Source organism: Oncorhynchus keta, chromosome 18 (assembly GCF_023373465.1).
Source record: "Oncorhynchus keta strain PuntledgeMale-10-30-2019 chromosome 18, Oket_V2, whole genome shotgun sequence".
NCBI lineage: Eukaryota > Metazoa > Chordata > Actinopteri > Salmoniformes > Salmonidae > Oncorhynchus > Oncorhynchus keta.
This window is the reverse complement of record NC_068438.1, coordinates 9,665,935-9,687,438: the sequence shown is the minus strand read 5'-3', so window position 1 is coordinate 9,687,438 and position 21,504 is coordinate 9,665,935. Positions and strand designations below refer to the sequence as shown.

The following is a 21,504-nucleotide window of genomic DNA, read 5'->3' as shown; positions in this document are numbered from 1 at the left end:
AAATGCATAAATGTAATTATTGGAAATGACTAATTCCTGGATGCTTATGGGTGTTTCTTTCCAGCTCCAACTAAAGACTTCGAAACAGCATTTCATGGTGAGAGTGGTGAGAATGCTTCTTAAAGGATTTTTGTTATCTTGTTTCCTGGTAGTGCCTCGGTCAGTCGGGGCTGAAAGATTTGGTATGTTTTTAATGGAAAGTAAACACGCATTTGTTTTTTTCCCACAAACCATTCCTATCGTCTCATTGACTCCAGTCTCTTCAAAGGTAAGCTTGATTCAGACTTGTTCCAGACTTAACCACCCACACAACTGTTGTACACATAAATTAATCATCAAATGATATCTCATTGGAAATAATTACTATGAGCAATGCCTTGTTGGCTTTAGAAATGTGACTGAGTGACACCCTCCCTTTCTGACATTATCCGTCTCCGTGTTTATACGCATGTCCATCTCCATAGGCTGGCAGCGAGGGGGAACTGTGTCCTGGGGCAGATAGCCTGGGATACTCAGGCAGCACCAAAACCCTGGCCTCCTCTGTGATGGAGGTGGAAGCTGAGGCAGAGCGGTCGGACCCCTGCCTGGGCCTGGAAGATGAGGATCTATCCCCCCTGAGCCTCCCGCCCACCCTCTCCATCACCGAGGAGATCATGCAGTTCATTAACCAGAGCCGCGTGCGAGAGGGAATGGCCGAACTCAAGCATGACATAGTATGGGTGGGCTATATTGTCTTTCACAATTCACACATTGTTAAACAGTTGCCATGGATTTGAAGCAACCTGTGCAACTTGTCTAGTCACTAGACATTAGTGTGTAGTTTTATGAGCTATCAATTCCTTCCTGAGTTAGTGCTGCATTACTCTACCGTGTACATATTGCCGTGTACGACTTTTGTTTTTGTTTCTGTCTTTCCACAGGATTCACCCCTGGATGAGTCTCTGGAGGACCAAACAACTGAGCCACCTCCATGTCCAGTTGCTCAGCAAGGAAATGACCAGCCACAGCCTTCCCCTACAGAGGATACTTACAAGTCGCAAGACCCACATCCCAATAGTCCAGAGGAGATAACAGTGCAACTGGAGGGGAGCAGAACCAAAATGGAAGACCAAACTCTTCCACCCCATCTGTCCAGTGAGTCCTCAGAGGAGGGAGGTTGTGAAGGTGGAGAGTCTTCACCTTTGCCATCTGATGTCAAAGAGGAGATGCCTCAGGAGGAGAGCACATCAGCCAAAGAAACCGAGACAGTTGAGGAAAGAACTGCATCAGAGGTGGAGGACGAGCAAACGGACAAAACCGCGACACCTCTCTCTCCTGTAAGCCTCCCTGACAAAAGGGAGAGGGAGAAAGAACTCTGCTTTGACCTCCCCAACGAGGACAAACCCTCAGAAGCTCCAATCTCTCATCTCTACGTCCCAGAAGACACTGTACAGAGCAATCTGGCGCCCAAGAAAGAGACCCAGCTCACCAAGTCCGACAGGCAGATCATCGAGAAGATCCGCAGCTACTACGAGGCAGCTGAGGCCGAGGCAGGAGAAGCAGGAGAAAGTGACAGCAGCCCCACCCCCAGGAGAAACAGCTTCTCCCTCATCATCCCCACGGGCCTGGTCAAAGACTCTGTGTCCCGCTTTGCTGTCTTTGGCCACCAGGACAGCTTGTGTGACTCGGAGAGCGGGCGCTCCGATGGGGGGGCAGAACCAGAGCCTGAGTTAGAGCTGCCTGACCAGGGAGAGGGAGCCCTCAGTCCAGACTGTTCCTCCACTTATGCTGCTGGTTCCCAGGAAGATCACAACCAGGAACCAGGTCAGGGTGAGCCTGCTGTGGAGGAATGTAGCAGGTTTGAGCCAGGGAGCGAGCTCCTCCCCTACAAAGAGTTGATGAAGGAGTGGAAAGAGAAAGAGAAAGTAGGAGCCGCTGTTAGTACAGAGTTAACAGACATAAACAAAGAGCCCTCAGGCAGTGATGAAGCAGCCAAAGTGATCACAGAAGACCAACAAGTAATCAACGGCCACGGACCAAGTCCAAGTGATCTGGACTCAGAACCTAAAGAGGCCCAGAAAGACTCCACTGTCCCTCCACTTACAGGCCACTTCCACGACAGTAAGACCGTGTCCCAGGCTGGGTGGGGTAGAATCAGAGACAGGAGCTCCCTCACTGGGAACCTAGAGGGCCTACCCAGCCAGATCAAGGTGGGCCGCTGGTCCCGCCACTGTAAGATGGTGTCCTCCAGCCGGACCCTGTACGAGGGGGCAGCGGTCGCAGACGTGGCAGGTATAGGCCTGTTCGAGGCCAGCCCCGGTGATCCATGTTTGGTGGAGAACTCGGAGAGGATCCTCAGTAAGGTTCAAATGCTGGCTCGCATGTACAGCGCCAAGGCCAGCATCATGAAGGTGCCTCTTCACCACAAGAGGGTGTGTGTGGGTCGTGCACCGTGGACCGGCACCACCAGGCACAGTGTCCCTCCTCAGGCCCAGCCGCCACAGCAGCATCATGGGGAGAAGATTACAGTAAAGAGAGCTCAGAGCCATTCCACTGGTCAGTACCTTTAACATCCTTTCGGAACGGCTATGATTTGATTTAATAGTGTAGTAGTGATGAAATGTGAAGACTTGTTGGTGTCTTATTGTTTCATTTTCACTGAATTTGTGTTAGTGAACACTATTAATAATAGAATAACACTTATAAACTGTGATTTACCATGTTTGATAGTGAAAGTAAAGCCTTTATAAAGTTAGTTAGGAAACACTACGAATAAAACATGACATGTAAAGCCTCCATATTGTGTATCAGTGAATGACAATGTTTGGGATGTTTTTTGTGGGATTTACAGGTTGCCAGGAGATTACTTCAGTCTCCTCAGAACCCCAGCTTTTTGGCCACGTCCTTGTCAGTGAACAGCTGTCCCCCACCTACCGCCAGCAGGAGAATAGCTACGTCCTGGCCGGACCCAGGGACAATGTTTCCAACCTGGGATCCACGTCCATTACCCCTCCACCCTCCTCCCCTCTGACCACCCCACCAAAAAACCCTCAGGTTGGGCCTGAGGAGGTAGTGACGACTGCTGTGGAGGGGAAGCTTATGAAGAACCAGTCTGAGGAAGTCATCTCAGAAGCTGAGATGCAGAGGCCTCACTCCAAGAAGGGCTTCCCAGTCCAGGAAGGCCCCATCCAAGGGGTAAGGATTGAGGTTCCAGCTGATGGTCATCCAGGGACCCCAGAGATGTCTGTGAATCTCAGCAGGACTCAGGCAGAGCAGAAAGGACATCATCTGTACTCTATCAGGGAAGATCCTTCTCTGGGGACAGCAACCTCTTTAGCAGGCCCATGTGGGAACAAGGACAGGTCTCCAGGGATTGGCGCTGCAGAGGAACTGATGAAGACCATCCAACAGCAGGCTCCAACTGAACCAGAGACAGGCCAGTTGGTGAAGCCAGACGAAGACAATTTAAACACCAAGATAATGTCGCCTTATGTGGCCAGTGGGGCTGAGAGAGGGAGTTCACCCCAGGTGGTCCCTGGTCATCAATGTGAAGCTGAATCCACCAAAGAGAAACCACGAGATGCCACTCTAGATGATCGGGATGTTTCGTCTGCATCGTCAAAGATTTCCCCTCACAGCTCCGACACGTCTCCCACACAACAGAGGTCCATCTCTGGACTAACTGAGGGGTCAAACCCCTTCGTGCGGCATCCCACTCAGTCACCTATGACTGAACCCATGCAAGCAACACATACATCTGGTCAGAGAGTCAAGGAGAGTCAAGTCCCAGAGGATTCCAAAGAAAAAGAGGGGGGCATGGTTCCCCATCCGTGGTCATCGCTCCAAAGCCCGGCGCCTATACCTCCACCAGGGGTGCAGTCCTCTGAATGTCTGCCTAAGTTCACCAGCCAAAGACCACCCAACCTGCACCTGCCCACGAGCATGGGTAGAAGGAGTCTTCCTATCAATTGGAATGGATCAAACAATGCCACACTCCCCAGCCAAAGGTACAGTATTTAATAGCCTAATAGTACAGTAGTAACACAATTTCACCGGTCTATTGCTTAATTCTTCCACAAAGAGCTCTTGTAGATAATAAGCAGAATCTACCACACACCCAAAACCGATTTGTGAAGGTGCTGGAGGAAAAAAGCAAAACTGGAGAAACATTAAAGAAATTTACATCTGACTGGAAGAGTGCAGAGACTTTTTCCTGTTTCTTGACTAGGAGTTCTTAAAGAAATTCCATGAATAAGATAAGACAGTACATTGTTATTCACAGAGGAGATGGAAAGGAAACATTTCAGTGAAATGCTATATGCATTATATTTTTATATTTTCTACATTGTAGAATAATAGTGAAGACATCAAAACTATGAAACGACACATATGGAATCATGTAGTTACCAAAAAGGTATTTAACAAATCCAAATATATTTAAAATGTTAGATTCTTTAAAGTAGCCAATCTTTGCATTGATGACAGCTTTGCACACTCTTGGCATTCTCTCAACCAACAGTCTTAAAGGAGTTCCCACATATGCTGAGCATTTGTCGACTGCATTTTCCTTTACTCTGCGGTCCAACTCATCCCAAACCATCTCAATTGGGTTGAGGTCAGGTGATTGTGGAGGCCAGGTCATCCGATGCAGCACTCCATCATTCTCCTTCTTGGTCCAATAGCTCTTACACAGACTGGAGGTGTGTTGGGTCATTGTCCTGATAGTCCCACTAAGCACAAACCAGGTGGGAGGGCGTATCGCTGCAGAATGCTGTGGTAGCCATGCTGGTTAAGTGTGCCTTGAATTCTAAATAAATCACTGACAGTGTCACAAGCAAAGCACCCCCACACCATCACACCTCCTCCATGCTTCACGGTGGGAACCACACATGCGGAGATCATCCGCTCACCTACTCTGCATCGCACAAAGACACAGCGGAACCAAAAATCTCAAATTCGGAATCATCAGACCAAAGGACAGATTTCCACCTGTCTAATGTCCATTGCTCGTGTTTCTTGGCCCAAGCAAGTCTCTCCTTCTTATTGATGTCCTTTAGTAATGGTTTCTTTGCAGCAATTTGACAATGAAGGCCTGATTCACACAGTATCCTCTGAACAGTTGATATTTAGATGTGTCTGTTACTTGAACTCTGTGAAGCATTTATTTGGGCAGCAATTTCTGAGGCTGGTAACTCTAATGAACTTATCCTCTGCAGCAGAGGTAACTCTGGGTCTTCCTTTCCTGTGATGGTCCTCATGACAGCCAGTTTCATCATGGCGCTTGATGGTTTTTGCAACTGCACTTTAAAAAAAAATCTAAATGGTTCTAAATGGTTCAAACGCATTAAGAAGGAAAGAATTTCCACAAATTAACTTTTAACAAGGCACACCTGTTAATTAAAATGCATTACAGATGACTACTTCATGAAGCTGGTTCAGAGAATGCCAAGAGTGGGCAAAGCTGTCATCAAGGCAAAGGGTGGAGAATCTCAAATATAACAGATATTTTGATTTATTTAACACTTTTTTGGTTACTACATGATTCCATATGTGTTATTACATCGTTTTGATGTCTTCTATAATTCTACAATGTAGAAAATAGTACAAATAAAGAAAAACCCTGGAATGAGTAGGTGTGTCCAAACTTTTGACTGATACTGTAAGTATTCACACCCCTGAGTCAATACATGTTATAATCATCTTTGCCAGCTATTACAGCTGTGAGTCTTTCTGGGTCAGTCTCTAAGAGCTTTGCACACCTGGATTGTACAATATTTGCTAATTATTCTTTTTTAATTTATTCAGACTCTGTCAAGTTGGTTGTTGATCATGGCTAGACAGCCATTTTCAAGTATTGCCATTGATTTTTAAGCCATTTTTTTTTCAAAAATTGTAAACAGGATGCATGTTTTGGAATATTTTTTATTCTGTACACACTTCCTTCTTTTCACTCTGTCATTTAGGTTAGTAATTGTGAAGTAACTACAATGTTGGTGATCCATCCTCAGTTTTCTTCTATCACAGCCAATAAACTCTGTAACTGTTTTAAAATCCCCATTGGCCTCATGGTGAAATCCCAGAGCGGTTTCTTTCCTCTCCGGCAACTGAGTTAGGAACTACACCTGTATCTTTGTAGTGACTGGGGTGTATTGATACACCATTCAAAGTGTAATTAACTTCACCATGCTCAAAGGCATATTCAATGTCTGCTTTTTAAAAAATCCACCTACCAATGGGTGCCATTCTTTGTGAGGCATTGAAGAACCTCCCTGGTCTTTCTGGTTGAATCTGTGTTTGAAATTTACTGAGAGACTGAGAGACCTTACAGATCATTCAATGTGTGGGGTACAGATATGAGGTAGTCATGTTAAACACTATTATTGTACACAGAGTCCATGCAACTTATTATGTGACGTTTACTTCTGAACTTATTCAGGCTTGCCATAACAAAGAGGATGAATACTTATTAACTCAAGACATTTCAGCTTTAAAAAATGTATTAATTTGTAAACATTTCTAAAAGCATCATTCTACTTTGACATTATGGGGTATTGTGTTTAGGCCAGTGTCATAAAATCTAAATGTAATCCATTTTAAATTCATGCTGTAACACTACATAATATGAAAAAATTCAAGGGGTGTGAATACTTTCTGAAGGCACTGGCGATGCAAAGTATGTGAAAAGGCCCCTGAATGTCCACAGCTTTAGAGGTTATATCGAGTGGTAAACTTATCCACAGTTCCTGTTTTGCTGTATAATAATAAATATATAAATTGTTTAGTTTTATTTAGTGTACATCACTGCTAAGAGCTGAATTGTATAAATAAAAGTACACACGGACTGTCAAAGTAGTTTATATTCACAAGACTGAGCCATCGCTGCCTGCAGTCCTCTCCTCTCAATCCTGCTTCTCCTCAAGCCAGTGTTGTGGCATTAATCAGTCCCTCCAGGATTTCGCAGGGATTTTATGTGATATTTTGCATGGCAATATGCAGTGATTTAGTCAAATTTGATGATTTAGTCTAATTCAATTTCAATGATGAGGATTTTTTTTTTTTTGACGTGTGGCTTGATTGAACCATATTATGCAGTGATTGGTTGAAATTCCGAGCCCTCTTTTTGTACTGTGCTGATGGGTCAGTTTTATGAGATAATACTGTGATGATTTGGCTGTTTAATGTGGATATAGTACAGTGATTGGTCAAAATTGCAAGCCCTCGAAAAATTATGTGTGAAATTGTTGATTTTGATCAAAAATGCTCAGAATCCTGGAGGGACTGATTAATTGTCTATTCATTTCCTCTTCTCTTTCCTTTGGTTATAGACTACCACCTGCTACACTGAAGTCCAGAGAGCCAGGCCAGGATCCTTCAGCCCCATCCATCCATGCCTCTGGGTTGTCCCCCATCAGACAGCCTTCCTCCCAGTCTTCACTGGAGAGATCCGCCACCCTGCCTCCAGGTATCGGCCATCCCATGGATGCCAAGCCCCCCTCCGCCTTCAGCCCCAGTCTCCACCATCGCTCTTCCTCTCCAATCAGGGGACTCCCCTGCTCCTCTCCTAGCCCTTCTGCCTTGACCAAGTCCCTGGCCGCCTTCTGCATCAGCCAGTCCATCAGCCAGAGTCTGGCCAAGAACAACGCTCGTCTCCAGGACCAGGCCACCCCTTCCCCAGGTAGTCCAGCCCCTCTGGCTCCCGCTCCCACTGCATCCCCACTCAGGATGAGGTCTCCCTCCCCCAAACTCACCTCTGGGCCTAGTGGCCCCCCTCTGAGTCCCCCTTCCCCACTCCGGTCTACTTCACTTCGCTCCAGCCCATGCGCATCCCCATCCCCAGCCCTGTCCCCCCCACCATACCGCAGCCAGCACTCAGTCCCCCCAGCCCCCCCAGTCAGCCTGCATCACACCGCCTCTTCCTCTGCCTCCCCCCGGCCCAGGCCTGTTGCCCTAGCCCAACCACGTCATATTGGTTTGAATGGAAATAGCAACAACAACAACAACAACACCACTAACGGAGGATTGGCCGTGAATCACCGGAAGCCACCGTTAGCGAGTACCAATAGTATACCCCATCCCCCTGATTCTCACTGGAATGGTTCTGCTCACACTTCCAACAGAGTGGCAAGGCCCTTCTCTGCCTCGGAGCCCAGCTCACGAGTGCAGTCCCCCTCTCCCTCCCCATCTCCATTCAGCAGGATCTGCTCCCCACCCCCTGTCCAGAATCATACAGGCCCTCTGATGAACAAGCCCCCCAACCCTAGAAGCACCCGGGCAGGAGGGGCTAGCCCCTTCAACCACCTGGGCCTCTCCCTGGAGCTCCCCAGGACCTCCTCAGCCTGCTCCTCAGGCATCACCTCCCCTCGTATTACCTCCCCTCCGCCCATCGGGGTTCCTGCCAATGTGTGGGGAGTCGCCGCTCCTCAGCCGCGGCATGCCAAATTGGCATTCCCTTCCTCCTCCATAGTCTCACCCACATGGAGAAGTGGCTTATCCCCCTCCCCCTCCATTCAGAGAAGCTACAGCACCACCTCCCCTCCCCCATCTGGTTTCTCCTCATGCTCTCCAACCCCTTCTCAGAACCTGCGGAGGACCAAGGGGAGCAGCCTGCCCTTCCTCAGCCTGGCTGACCGACCACCCAGCCCAGTCAGGAATGGGAGAAGGTCATGGGTAGAGAGTGGAAGGCGCAGGGCGGCGGGTGCGCAGCAGGAATCTGGGCTGATGAGTCCCCGAGCGGGATCCTACTCTAACAGTGACTCCTACAGCGGCTCCAACAGTGGCTCCCCATCCTGCCTCAGCCCCTGCACCTTGTCCCCTGTCAGACTGGTCCCTGGGAAGAGCAACCACGGTGGGCAACACTTCACCAGCATTGCCTGGCCCGACGTACGAGAACTCCTGACCAAGTATGACAGTGGAGACAGCCCTGACCGGAGCGCTCCGACTTCCCCTGTCTGGCCTCAGGATGAGTGGGGTGACCCAGACCTTGGGGAGGACAGTAGCCGGAGCCGCCTGATCTGTGCCTATGTGCCTCGGGCCTCCCCAGCCCCAGACATGGGAGCACCCATCCAGTGCCCTCACAGGAGTGAGCCAAAGCCAGAGGACGCCTCCTCAATGCAGGCAGCCAGAAGGACTCTAAAGACTAGCTATGCTACCACTGTGAACCTGCAGATTGCTGGCAGTGGGCGAATCACTTCCTTCAGCAACACCCAGGTGAGCTTGAGCCAGACCTTAGCCCCTGTGGTAGACAGCCAGGGCAGACGGAGGGTCAGCATCAATGCCTGCAACCTCACCCTCCCTGTTCCCCAGAACTGCAAGAGGCTGTGAGGGGCTGCAACTGGGCGACCTCCTCCAAGATGCCTTATGCCTCAGTGAAAGTCTAAATAGGCACTTTACCCTGAAACAGTGGTGTTCATAGGAAACCTATGAGATAAAACTCCAGGTCATAACGTAATGAATTACATTAGACTTAATTGGACAGTAGACTGAATCACCTGTTCTTCCAGATGACAATCTGACAATGTCAGGGATTCTGCAACCAACTCCACGAACCATCGTCCGGCCACCTACATCACTGTCCAACAGGACACTGACTGAACCCACAGACAAATGAGTTTTTCCCGGTGTTGTTTTTATTAGTCTTTTTGTTCTTGTTTGTTCTTTCAAAATAAATTTGGTTTATTCTGTTAAACAAAAAACAATGTATTGTGTACCAAACTCCTGTGTTTGTGCTTGTGGCTGTCATGGTCAAAACTGTCAATGATTTTTCTTTTATTTATGAAGTAGTCTTATTTTGTCTGCATTTCTGGCACTTAATTGTATGTCTTTATTTTGCACAATGTCCTCAGCTGTGTGTGCAGTTAAGACGTATCTGTGAAGGTAGGTTTTATTTCACACTAAATCATGACGCTATGTGTTCTAACCTGTATAGTTTTATCAGTGATTCAAAAAGATATCAAATCAAATCAAATTTATTTATATAGCCCTTCGTACATCAGCTGATATCTCAAAGTGCTGTACAGAAACCCAGCCTAAAACCCCAAACAGCAAGCAATGCAGGTGTAGAAGCACGGTGGCTAGGAAAAACTCCCTAGAAAGGCCAAAACCTAGGAAGAAACCTAGAGAGGAACCAGGCTATGTGGGGTGGCCAGTCCTCTTCTGGCTGTGCCGGGTGGAGATTATAACAGAACATGGCCAAGATGTTCAAATGTTCATAAATGACCAGCATGGTCGAATAATAACAAGGCAGAACAGTTGAAACTGGAGCAGCAGCACAGTCAGGTGGAACGGGGACAGCAAGGAGTCATCATGTCAGGTAGTCCTGGGGCACGGTCCTAGGGCTCAGGTCCTCCGAGAGAGAGAAAGAAAGAGAGAATTAGAGAGAGCATATGTGGGGTGGCCCGTCCTCTTCTGGCTGTGCCGGGTGGAGATTATAACAGAACATGGCCAAGATGTTCAAATGTTCATAAATGACCAGCATGGTCGAATAATAGTAAGGCAGAACAGTTGAAACTGGAGCAGCAGCATGGCCAGGTGGACTGGGGACAGCAAGGAGTCATCATGTCAGGTAGTCCTGGGGCATAGTCCTAGGGCTCAGGTCCTCCGAGAGAGAGAAAGAAAGAAGGAGAGAATTAGATAACGCACACTTAGATTCACACAGGACACCGAATAGGACAGGAGAAGTACTCCAGATATAACAAACTGACCCTAGCCCCCCGACACAAACTACTGCAGCATAAATACTAAATCATACTAAATATGATTTATTTGATTACATAAGAGCTGAAAATAAGGGAAAATAAGGGCAACAAATTTCAGGGAAAACAAAGTGCAAGGAAATTAATGTTGTGAGTCATTCACATGCATTTTTATTGCTGTACAACACAGTGTCTTCAGGCTACTATGTCACATTTTGATAGTATAGACCTAGCGACTTTTTTAAGTACCGTATTTAAATATCAGTTTGGAAATTGTGTGAGCTCCTGTGGTCAAAAGACTCAAAAAACAACTACTGTGTCTATTACTTATGTGTATTTCAGTTATTTGTACTCCAATAATAATAAAAATATTAAAGACCCTTTGATGTTGTCTGTCTCCTGTATAAATCTTCCAAGTATACCTATTATTATTGATTAGTCAATATCCTGGAGAACATAGTTATTAACACTGAATGCCAATTTTTCCATGTCTACTTTTCCGAAGGAAAATAGTTCCCTGGACGTGGTCGTCGTGCCTGTGTCAAGGTCGATCGGAAGTGGGTGAATGATTATGAATAATAGTAAAGAAAGTTTTTACTGACTCTGATCTTTTCTACTCGTTCAGTCAAAATAACAAATCTTTCGACTCATTTCGTTAATTTGAGTCATTAATCCCGCTGTAGAATTAATCACGTACAGTAGGTCAAACGAACGACTAAAATGAACGATTCAATGAGAAAAATGATTCGTGACTCTCGAGTCAGTATAAAAAGTAGCGTTCAAAAAGAACAAATCGTTCGCGAACTGCACATCACTAATAAAGAACTGGGGTTGTGTTCGGGTTGGACTCTCTAGGCTACACTCTTGGGTGTAACTGAGCATTTGAAATTTCAGGATTTTGTTGCAGTACATATATTACAGATATTAGCTACACAATTTGAACTTCAACTGTGGATTTTAAAGTATCCTAGGTCAAGTCATCTGCTTCTTGGCGGAATTACTTTTGTTTTCACTTTGTACCTACAAACGGTGCAAACTTCAGTAGTCTTTCAAGCTGATTTACCATGTCCGGGTAAGTTACCGCCATATGTGTGAACCAGTAGCCTACTGAAATAGAGAATAATGTTGTATTTCTTTTGAGTACCTATCCCAAGTGCCGCAGAAAAAACGGAACAATCTTCTTTGCATAAATCGCGCGTTGACGTCATTTTACAGTAGGCTAGGCTGTATGAAATTCACATTTTTGATGTATTTAACTAGGCAATAATTTCCCGTAAAATAGATTTCATGAATCCTATGGTGTTTATTTTAGCCCTGGTTTTGCACACGCGTTCAGGTGACTGTTCAAAGTGCAATAACGACCGTGTCTGACATTGCTTACCTATCATTGCTTACCTATCATATTAGCTTCTAAGCTGCGGGAAGATCTCAGAAAATCGATTTTCTTCACTACTACAATTTAGGGCCGATTATCATGTCTTCACAACTTCTAGAGATATTTCAGCAAAACGATGTTGTGGTAAATGTATCACATTTTTTGAAATGTTGAAAAAAACATACAAGCAGGAAAGCCTTAAGATAAATAAAACACGTTTTATATTTTTTTTATAAAGTAGTAATATGTTGAATGACTGTGTTAGGGGCGACGCGCCCCTCCCTGCCTAGTACACTACTGTTACATCATGCCAATTTCATTATAACATCATTTTGCTCCCAAGTCAGGTTTGGTGTTTATAAATTCCCTCTGAAGTGCCAGGGTGTGCTCGTAAATTCAGAGCCTTTTCAGAGTGTCAGTTCGCTTCGCTCTCGGGGGGTTCAGAGCGCACGCTGACACTGGACACTCACGCGGTAGTAGGGTTGACCTGGACGTTCTGACCCTGAGCTTGCCAACAATTTAATTAGGCTACGTTTTTTTGGTGACGTTTTTACTGACAAATGTCATATTCAACGGGTGTTGCGCGTTCGTAAATTCCAGTTATTTCCAGTTATTCTGCGTTATTCCAGTTCTAATTCCAGTTATTCTGCGCTCTGGCACCAGGGGCGAAAATCTGATATCAATTTTGGAGGGGACAATGACATGACCTTTTCTCAAGAGCAATTCCTGAGGGGGACACCAAAAGGCGTGCTATAACACAGCCTACTTTGTAATATGTTAAATGTATATTGAGGAACCATAATTACTACTACTGGATAGTTGATAGGTACAGTAGTTAACTGAAGGGTTGTCCCAACTTGTTCAAATGTTTAAATCATTATAATACTCATACTAAAAATAGTTATAGCAGTGTTCCTTATCAGTCCAGTATGTTTGCAATTATTTGTATTTACAATCAGCAATACCAAAAAAGGCCAGTAGGTGGTAATGATACTGTACACTGTATGGGTGCAGTTTTCATAAATACAATGAACGTGGTGCGATCTCATCTCAAAGAATCTCCATTGAGAACCATCACAAAGTTGGTCTCTCCGCGTTGAACGGACCTTTTTATTTAACTTTTCTCATTCATTTATATAGTCATTAAATATGTGCCACTGGTTCGAGTCTATTACAACATCTTTACAAGAACAAAAACGCTCCGAATAAGTACAGTTCTAAAAGCGAGAGAACTACTTCAATGAAAAACCCAAACAAATCAACCAAAATATAATTCAGAAATATTTAGTTATTGTTCAGTCAGTTTCTCAACTCTTCAAACAACAGCTATGGACAAGTATGTCACACAAAGTATGCCATTTTAAATAAATAATTAGTAAGTGTACTGTCATGTACTAAAAACTACTCAACAAAATAACAAATATCATACTATACACCAGGGGTTCTCAAACAGGGTAGGTGGACCCCTAGGGGTCCCCGGGTGGTGAGGGTAGGCAACAACATCTCCACCCCGCTGATCCTCAACACTGAGGCCCCACAAGGGTGCGTTCTGAGCCCTCTCCTGTACTCCCTATATTGGTGCAGCTGGCAACAAGGTTGACACCTGGTCCTGCCGTGGCTGTGCCACTGTTGGACTGGATTAACCTCACGTTTGTTACGTGCATTGGGTGCCTTTCAGACGGTAGTCTCAAACCCCCTGTTACCTTGCCAGCTAAGGAACACTACATTGCATTGCTAGCTTCTCTCATTGTCTCAAATTCAAATAGCTGCAAACACTGATTGATGTTACTGTAGCTAGCTAGCAATCAGTTAACCGCTAGCTAACATAAAGAGTGACCTGTAATTTAATGCAGCGAAAATTAAGACTGGTGACGGTTATAAATGTGTATTGTATTGAGTGGTAGAAGTGCCCCTGTGACAACAATTTTGGACCCCCTAAATGTGGAGTATGAAATAATTTTTACATAACTAATGCCTGCAATGCAGTGAAGAAAACGATATGACAACAATAACGTCTCATGTAACTGGCCCCTCTAACAGTACAACTGGCCCCAGCTTATTAGATGGGGCCAGTTTTATTATTAGATGGTTATGTGTTTATTTATTAATTTAGTTATTTGATTTAGAATTGTAGGACCCTGTCACGTTGTATAAATTATAGGAGACGCAGGAATATGAAATATTTACTTCATCCAAGATGGAATATGACGGGGACGAAGCCAAAAACAAACAAGTAAAATATAACACAAGGCTGTAACCCAAGCAAAGAGCGAGGTGTAAACAACGAATATATATACACAGGGCGAGATCCGTAATAACAAGAGCACAATAACGCGTAGTACTAAAACCGAAACAGAGCACAGGTGCTCACAAGACCAACAGACATGGAACAATAACCGACAAGGACAAGGGGGGGACAGAGGGCACCTATATGCACATACTAATCAGGGGAAATGGGAACCAGGTATAAGTAATGAGACAAGGCAGTCCGGGCTTGGTGGTAACGATCCAGTTCAGTGACTCCTAGAAGGCCAGTGACGTAAAAATCAGCCGTTTCCAGCTACAATAGTAATTTACAACATTAACAATGTCTCCACGAATAAGAGGCCATCCGTAATTTCAATGAAGATATTAATGAGCGAGCTAGGATGGACGTAGTCAATATAACTACTATAGAAGTGCATTCAGAAAGTATTCAGACCCCTTGACTGTTTCCACATTTTGTTATGTTACAGCCTTATTATAAAATGGATTAAGTAGGCTTTTTTCCTCATCAATCTACACACAATACCCCATGTAAAATTATAAGTATTCAGACCCTTTACTCAGTACTTTGTTGAAGCACCTTTGGCAGCGATTACAGCTGCAAGTCTTATTGGGTATGACACTACAAGCTTGACACACCTGTATTTGAGGAGTTTCTCCCATTCTTCTCTGCATATCCTCTCAAACTCCGACGTCAGATTGGATTGGAAGCTTCGCTGCAGAGCTATTTTCAGGTCTCTCCAGAGATGTTTGATCGGGTTCAAGTCCGGGCTCTGGCTGGGCCACTCAAAGACATTCAGAGACTTGTCCAAAAGCCACTCCTCCGTTGTCTTGGCTGTGTGCTTAGGGTCGTTGTCCTGTTGGAAGGTGAACCTTCACCCCAATCTGAGGTCCTGAGCGCTCTGGAGCAGGTTTCCATCGAGGATCTCTCTGTACTTTGCTCCGTTCACCTTTCCCTCAATCCTAAGTAGTCTCCCCATCCAGACATCCCCACAGCATGATGCTGCCACCACCATGCTACCCCTCCCAGTCCACAAGGTACTGTAGGCCCCCCACCCGGTGTCTCGAATCCAGAATGCCCCGAACCGTGTATGCCGGGGACCCCTCGATGTCCAGAGGGGGCGGAGGGACCTCAGGCACCTCACCTTCTTGCAGGGGACCAGCCATCACCGGCCTGAGGAGAGACACATGAAACGAGGGGTTAATACGGTAATACCTAGGAAGTTGTAACTGTGAAGACACCTCGTTTATTCTCCTCAGGACTTTGAACGGCCCCACACACTGCGGCCCCAGCTTCCGACAGGGTAGGCGGAGGGACAGGTTTCGGGTCGAGAGCCAGACCCTGTCCCCCGGTGCAAACATGGGGGCCTCACTGCGGTGCTGGTCAGCGCTCCTCTTCTGCCGTTCTCCCGCTAACCTTAGCGAATCCTGAGCGGCTTTCCAGGTGTCCTTGGAGCGCTGTACCCATTCCTCCACCGCAGGAGCCTCGGTCTGGCTCTGATGCCATGGAGCCAGGACCGGCTGGTAACCCAACACACGTTGGACACGTTAGTAGAGGAATGGCGTAGGGAGTTCTGAGAGAGTTCAGCCCAAGGAACATACCATGCCCACTCACCAGGCCGGTCCCGGCAATAGGACCGCAGAAACCTACCCACATCCTGGTTTACACGCTCCACCTGCCCATTACTCTCGGGGTGAAAACCTGAGGTTAAGCTGACCGAGACCCCCAGTCCATAGTGCCGGAAGACATGGGTAAACAAGGCCTCCGCAGTCTGCAGGGCCGTAGGGAGACCGGGCAACGGGATGAGACAACAGGACTTAGAAAACCGATCCACAACGACCAGGATCGTAGTACTTCCCTGGGACGGGGGAAGATCGGTAAGAAAGTCCACCGATAAGTGTGTCTACGGCCGTTGTGGAACGGGGAGGGGTTGTAACTCCCCTCTAGGCAGGTGCCGAGGAGCCTTGCTCTGAGCACACACTGAGCAGGAGGAAACATAAAATATCACGTCTTTAGCCAGCGTGGGCCACCAGTATCTCCCTCTAAGACTCCGCACTGTCCTCTCAGCTTATCCCGGACCCCCTCGGCACGTACTGAGTCCCCACTGGACAGTTAGGGGGGGCCGGCTCTAACCGTGAGGCCCTCTCCATCTCCACCTCCCATACCACCGGTGCCACGAGACATGACAGTGGAATGATGGGAGTTGGATCAACGGACCACTCCTCGGTATCATAGAGGCGGGACAGCGCGTCGGCTTTGGTGTTTTGGGAGCCTGGCCGGTATGAGATGGTAAACCGAAACCTGGTGAAAAACATGGCCCATCTAGCCTGACGTGGATTTAGTCTCCTCGCTACCCGGACATACTCGAGATTACGATGGTCAGTCCAGATGAGAAAAGGGTGTTTCGCCCCCCCAAGCCAATGTCTCCAAACCTTCAGAGCCTTGACTACAGCTAACAACTCCCGGTCACCCACGTCATAGTTTCGCTCCGCTGGACCGAGCTTGCTCGAAAAGAAAGCACACTGGCGGAGCTTGGGTGGCATGCCCGAGCGCTGGGACAGCACGGCCCAGCACGGAACAGACTAATCTGCTCCTTATGATCCCCCTGCGTTTCCATGTCCAGCGGTACCGTAGCCTCCCTAACCATTCCTGACCCTAATGATCGGCTATCTAAGGAGTGCATGGGGAAAGGTAGATCTAACGACACCAGGGGAATCCCTCGCCTTAACGCGAGCCCACGATCCATGAAATTCCCGGCTGCGCCTGAATCGACTAGCACCTTATGCTGTAGAGAGGGAAAAAACCCAGGGGAAGAAGTCAACACATACATATGACCGACAGGAAGCTCTGGGTGAGTCTGGTGCTTACTCACCTGGGGTGATCGAGTAGTGCTCCGCCTGCCCTCCCGACTCCCAGGCGAGTTCCTCCAGCACCGGTCGGCCATGTGCCCTCGCCGACCACAACTGGTGCAGGAGGACACTCCTCCTCCGGTCCCCCTCGAAGCCGCCCCTCATAACTCCATAGGGATAGGGGCAGGAGGGCTGGGAAGTGGAAACGACAGGACCTGATCCGGACGCCCGCGGGCAGCCAGCAGGTTGTCGAGACGGATAGCCAAGTCAATGGGTTCATCCAGTGTTAGGGTGGTGTCCCGACATGCTAGCTCCCTGCGGACGTCCTCCCTGAGACTGCATCAGAAATGATCTATCAAGGCCCTGTCGTTCCACCCTGCTCCTGTGGCCAAGGTCCTGAACTCCAGGGCAAAGTCCTGTACGCTCCTCGTCTCCTGACGCAGGTGGAACAACCGTTCACCCGCTGCCCGACCCTCTGGTGGATGGTCAAACACAGCTCGGAATCGGCAGGTGAACTCTGGGTAATTATCCCTCGCAGAGTCCGGACCATTCCACACTGCGTTGGCCCACTCGAGGGCTTGCCCAGTCAAACAAGAGACGAAGGGCGCTCACACTCTCCTCTCCGGAGGGGCAGGACGCACGGTAGCCAGGTACAGTTCCAGTTAGAGAAGGAAACCCTGACACCCAGCCGCCGTTCCATCATACTCCCGTGGGAGCGTCAGCCGAAGAGCCCCGGAGCCAGATGTGGTTGCAGGAACAGGAGGTGCTGAAGGAGGGGGTGCTGGCCACTCCTCTCCCATCGATCCATCCTCTCCATCATTTGGTCCATGGCCGAACCAATCCTGTGAAGCACGCTGGTGTGATGGAGGACCCTCTCCTCCATCGATGGGAGAGGAGACTGCTCCTGCTGATTCCATTGTCGGTGCGGGATTCTGTCACGGGATACTAGGAGTGGTGGGTGGAATCAGGCGCAGAGAGCAGGGTTCAGTAGATCATCAATTTATTCTCCGGCGCAAAAAAACGGTCACGCCAACATACAGGGCGCATACAATTGACCAGCCCAAACACAGGACCAAATAGTCCGGAGAATACACATACGAAAACCACCATACGACAGAGTAACAAAAAACAATCCCGCACAAAACAAGGGCGGGACACCTACTATATATAAGGACGCAAATTAAACTAAAATACACACAGGTGAAACTAATAAGACAAAACCAACAGACAAACGAAAAAGGGATCGGTAGTGGCTAGTAGGACGGTGACGACGACCGCCGAGCACCACCCAAACAGGCAGGGGAGCCAACTTCAGCGGATGTCGTGACATACAATAGATATAACATGATTTGACGTAATTTTATCTGTGGCCAATGACCTTAAGCCTTCTTGGATGGACACTTCTAATGTAACTCTATGGCAGCGCCAAAAGGGGCTTGAATTTTCGAACTCTCCCCGTAGATTTTGCAGTGATGTATTGTCCCCATGAGTGACAGAACACTGCAATCACGGCACAACTAGAGAACACTACCAACCCCTACGCCCCATATTTTCCGCTGGCTGCCTCACCACCACAGAAAACACAGAGCTAGGCTGAAACACCTGCAACGTCCAAACAGGCAACAATTATTTTATCTTTTTTTGCCAAGATTGGGCAAAGCTGTTATCAAGGCAAAGGGTGGCTACTTTGAAGAATCTCAAATATAAAAAATATTTTGATTTGTTTAACCCTTTTTTGTTTACTACATGATTCCACATGTTTTATTTCATAGTTTTGATGTCTTCGCTATTATTTAAAAAATTAGTAAATAGTAAAAATAAAGAAAGATCCTGGAATGAGTAGGTTTGTCCAAACTTTTGACTGGTACTGTACATAGTTTTGCTAAACAGGTGGGGCTCAAAACAGCCCTGAATGACAGGTCGCCACTGTGTAGACCTTACCGTGAAATGCTTATTTACAAGCCCCTAACCAACAATGCAGTTTAAAGAAAAATAAGAGTTAAGAAAATATTTACTAAATAAACTAAAGTAATAAAAATAATAAAATAACAATAACAAGGCTGTATACAGGGGGTACCGGAACCGAGTCAATGTGCAGGGGGACAGATTAGTCAAGGTAATTGAGTTAATATGTACACTACCGTTCAAAAGTTTGGGGTCAGTTAGAAATGTCCTTGTTTTTAAAGTAAAGCACATTTTTTGTCCATTAAAATAGCATCAAATTGATCAGAAATACAGTATAGACATTGACTATTGTAGCTGGAAATACAGTTGTACTTGACTATTGTATCTGGAAAGGGCAGATTTTTGTGGAATATCTACATAGGTGTACAGAGACCCATTATCCTGTGTTCCAATGGCACGTTGTGTTAGCTAATCCAAGTTGATCATTTTAAAAGGCTAATTGAAAACCTTTTTGCACATCTGAAAACTGTTGTTCTGATTAAAAAAGCAATAGACTAGTTGAGTATCTGGAGCATCAGCATTTGTGGGTTCGATTACAGGCCCAAAATGGCCAGAAACAAAGCCCTTTCTTCTGAAACTCGTCAGTCTATTCTTGTTCTGAGAAATGAAGGCTAGTCCATGCAAGAAATTACCAAGCAACTGAAGATCTCGTACAACGCTGTGTACTACTCCCTTCACAGAATAGCTTGACTCCGGGATACTGGCCTCAAACCAACAATGCAGATTTCCTCTGTCCAGTGTCTGTTCTTTTTATTGGCCAATCTGAGTTGTCTTTTTCTTTGCAACTCTGCCTAGAAGGCCATCATCCCGATTAGAATACCCTGCTTTTATTTCGTCACATTCACAACACAGCAAGCAATTTTCTGTAATTAGCTCTCCATTAACTTGTAAATACTAATCTTGTTGTGCGTTTGTTTTCCTGGAATAATGAAAACACATTTTCTAAAGTTAAGACGTTGACAGCTATGATATGATCATTATTTGAACTGGCACAAGCCAGAAAATAATCAAAACGTTCTTTAGAAAGTTGCCTGGTTTGCTAGATTGACATATATTTAATTAATTTTTAAAGGATGGGTTTCTTGGTGTTAAAATACAGTAGTTATACTATTTTGGACCATCAAGCTGTTGGTGTCATGCAACCTGTCATTTTTGATGTTAAGTTTCGTTTTTGACGATAAGTTTGATGTCAGACGACAATAGAATGTTCGTGATGTCACTGCAACAACTGTCCACAGACATGTCGATAGACAAACTTTAAACAAGCCTTAACCTCTTACCTCCACCCGACACGCAGGCGTCCCATCTAGACAACTGGAAATGCAAATGCGCTACGCTAAATGCTAATAGCACTCGTTAAAACTCAAACGTTCATTAAAACACACATGCAGGGTACTGAATTAAAGCTACACTCGTTGTGAATCCAGCCAACAAGTCAGATTTTTAAAATGCTTTTCGGCGAAAGCATGAGAAGCTATTATCTGATAGCATGCAACACCCCTAAAGACCTGCAGGGGACGTAAACAAAATAATTAGCATAGTCGGCGCTACACAAAATGCAGAAATAAAATATAAAACAATCATTACCTTTGACCATCTTATTTGTTGGCACTCCTAGATGTCCCATAAACATCACTATTGGGTCTTTTTTCGATTAAATCGGTCCATATATAGCCTAGATATCGATCTATGAAGACTGTGTGATCAAGGAAAAAAACAGCGTTTTATAACGCAACGTCATTTTTTTAAATTAAAAAAGTCGACGATAAACTTTCACAAAACACTTCAAAATACTTTTGTAATGCAACTTTAGGTATTAGTAAACGTTAATAATCGATCAAATTGATCACGAGGCGATGTATATTCTATAGCTGTACGTCTTGAAATAATGTCCGGATAAATCTGAACCAAAATGAAGAAATGGGCTGTCTCTTGTCCGTTTGACCAAGAAACAAATCCTAGGCAAATGACAAGACTGTTGACATCGTGTGGAAGCTGTAGGTATTGCAACCTCGGCTCCATGTAATGTGGTTTCTATTCAACAATACATTCAAGTGGCGCATTGATATATTTTCCAGTTTTCAGTGATCAGATTTTCCTGCGCTTTTCGATGAAACGCATGTTCTGTTATAGTCACAGCCGTGATTTAACCAGTTTTAGAAACGTCTGAGTGTTTTCTATCCACACATACTAATCATATACATATACTATATTCCTGGCATGAGTAGCAGGGCACTGAAATGTTGCGCGATTTTTAACAGAATGTTCTAAAAAGTAGGGGGTACGATCAACAGGTTAAGGTGTATGGCAGGCCAGTAACTTTTGCAACTAAATCATTTTACGGTGCATGGTCGCACACAGAATTTTATGGTCACACAA

At 46.1% G+C, this 21,504-nt stretch overlaps 2 protein-coding genes across 5 annotated transcripts in view; both read left to right on the top strand.

Annotated features, from left to right (window-relative positions):
* LOC118397212 (pleckstrin homology domain-containing family G member 3-like) overlaps window positions 1-11,053 on the top strand; it is a 65,502-nt gene extending 54,449 nt beyond the window's left edge. Inside the window, exons 5-9 of one of the 3 annotated variants that reach the window (XM_052467362.1) lie at window positions 65-268; window positions 465-713; window positions 921-2,535; window positions 2,831-3,986; window positions 7,305-11,053. In XM_052467362.1, coding sequence (XP_052323322.1) covers window positions 65-268; window positions 465-713; window positions 921-2,535; window positions 2,831-3,986; window positions 7,305-9,300 — 5,220 coding nt within the window. In that variant the 3' untranslated portion in view covers window positions 9,301-11,053. Of the gene's footprint in view, window positions 1-64; window positions 269-464; window positions 720-920; window positions 2,536-2,830; window positions 3,987-7,304 lie in introns of those variants that run through there. The other 2 variants (XM_052467360.1, XM_052467363.1) reach the window with 2 other exon arrangements.
* Window positions 11,054-11,593: 540 nt separating this feature from the next.
* Window positions 11,594-21,504, top strand: part of LOC118397211 (uncharacterized) — a 30,708-nt gene continuing 20,797 nt past the window's right edge. For both annotated transcript variants that reach the window (XM_035791751.2, XM_035791750.2), the window contains exon 1: window positions 11,594-11,742. The gene's annotated coding sequence lies outside the window, so the exon portion shown is untranslated. The remainder of the gene's footprint in view (window positions 11,743-21,504) is intronic.